This window comes from Stomoxys calcitrans, chromosome 2 (genome assembly GCF_963082655.1).
Source record: "Stomoxys calcitrans chromosome 2, idStoCalc2.1, whole genome shotgun sequence".
Classification (NCBI taxonomy): domain Eukaryota; kingdom Metazoa; phylum Arthropoda; class Insecta; order Diptera; family Muscidae; genus Stomoxys; species Stomoxys calcitrans.
In genome coordinates, this window is record NC_081553.1 from 24,750,455 (window position 1) to 24,752,219 (window position 1,765).

The 1,765-nt window shown below is 40.6% G+C and overlaps 1 protein-coding gene across 1 annotated transcript in view; it reads left to right on the top strand.

The window, feature by feature from the left end:
• The first annotated feature begins 1,056 nt into the window (after window positions 1-1,056).
• The window catches only part of LOC106088414 (uncharacterized), a 5,941-nt gene continuing 5,232 nt past the window's right edge, over window positions 1,057-1,765 (top strand). Inside the window, exons 1-2 of the mRNA XM_013253930.2 lie at window positions 1,057-1,300; window positions 1,370-1,553. Coding sequence (XP_013109384.2) covers window positions 1,237-1,300; window positions 1,370-1,553 — 248 coding nt within the window. The 5' untranslated portion in view covers window positions 1,057-1,236. The remainder of the gene's footprint in view (window positions 1,301-1,369; window positions 1,554-1,765) is intronic.

Genomic DNA, 1,765 nt, shown 5'->3' on the forward strand with positions numbered 1-1,765 from the left:
GTGTTTTGGGGAAGTGGTGGACCCCCAGAGGTGGGGGGTATCCAAAGTTCGGTCCGGCCGAACTTAACGCCTTTTTACTTGTTTTTATACTCTCCACCATGGGATGAGGGTATACTAATTTCTTCATTCTGTTTGTAACACCTCGAAAAATGCGTCTAAGACCCCATAAAGTAAAGGGTGATTTTTTTGAGGTTAGGATTTTCATGCATTAGTATTTGACAGATCACGTGGGATTTCAGACATGGTGTCAAAGAGAAAGATGCTCAGTATGCTTTGACATTTCATCATGAATAGACTTACTAACGAGCAACGCTTGCAAATCATTGAATTTTATTACCAAAATCAGTGTTCGGTTCAAAATGTGTTCACTTTCGAAGGAGTAAAGCTAGCAGCTTTAAATTTCGCACAAATACTTTTTATTGGTGTATATCAGTTGAGATTGTAAATGGGCCAAATAGGTCCATGTTTTGATATAGCTGCCATATAAACGGATCTTGGGTCTTGACTTCTTGAACCTCTAGAGCGCGCAATACTTATCCGATTTGATTGAAATTTTCCACGTAATTTTGCATTCCCTTAAGGAACAGGGGCAAAATCCCACATATCCAAGAGTACTGTCCGATTCAAGTTTTAAGTTCACTGATAAGGGCTCTTCTTTTTATAGCCGAATCCGAATGGCGTGCCGCAGCGCTACACCTCTTTAGGCAGAATATTATGACACACATTATATTTACATACTCGTATCACCCAAAACTAATATTGTAGGCCCTTTATTTGTTTCAACAACTGAACTAGGCTTAACTTTAAATCCCCTAAAGGCTTAACTTTAAATCCTCTATGGCCATATATGACATATGGCTATGACAGCATTTTCTTTAACCTGACTCAATTTGTTAACAACTAAGAAGGCATGTGCCTTTAGGTATTGCTCATTGCGTCGCAGTGTTTGACATGCAACAAGTTTTTTCCACCATAGATAACAGCAAAGTGCTTGGTAATGAATGATGGGACCTAGCGCCCAGTGTCAACAGACCCGACGAGACAAAAAATTATTCATCACAAGTTATCCATCAAGTGACTATCTCAAAAAAACCAAAGTGATATCATTACAAGGCGATAAGAAGCATAGGCAAAATGTCTATTAAAGGAAATATTATAAATACTTAGCAACTGCTTAAAATCAAATTAGTTGCATACTCGAAATTCTACAAGCAAGAACGCGAAACTTCTAGCGAAATGTATAGCAAACTTTTGGCGTTTTTGCTGGTTGCCTTTCTGGCCAACCAAGTGACACCTATCGGTGAGTAATTTCCCCAGCACCATCATAAGGATAAAGGAATTGACGATGTGAATATTTGTACTTTAACAGCCTTCCACAGGAATCAGGAATTTTCTGCAACCGAACCTGCTGAGACCTTTGGCGCAGCATTGCTTGCGTGGTATAAGGCATTTCAAGACATTATGCCTTGTGGCTATCCACCCATGGGAATTCCAGTTTTGGCACCATTTACCACGGAATTTTACAGTTTCGATTTTACCAATGGATACTATAAGTAAGTAAATCTTATTTGACTGGAAAGAACAAAATATTGGACTCGGCCCCGGTAGCCAGTGTGGTGGTCGTGGGTTCGATCCCCACCAGTGGCCAGGTCTGCCGCTACGGTGGCATCACAATGGGCTAGAGACTGCCGGTGGTTTTCCCCTCCTAATGCTGGCAACATTTGTGAGGTACTATGAAAGGTAAAACTTCTCTCCAAAGAGGTGT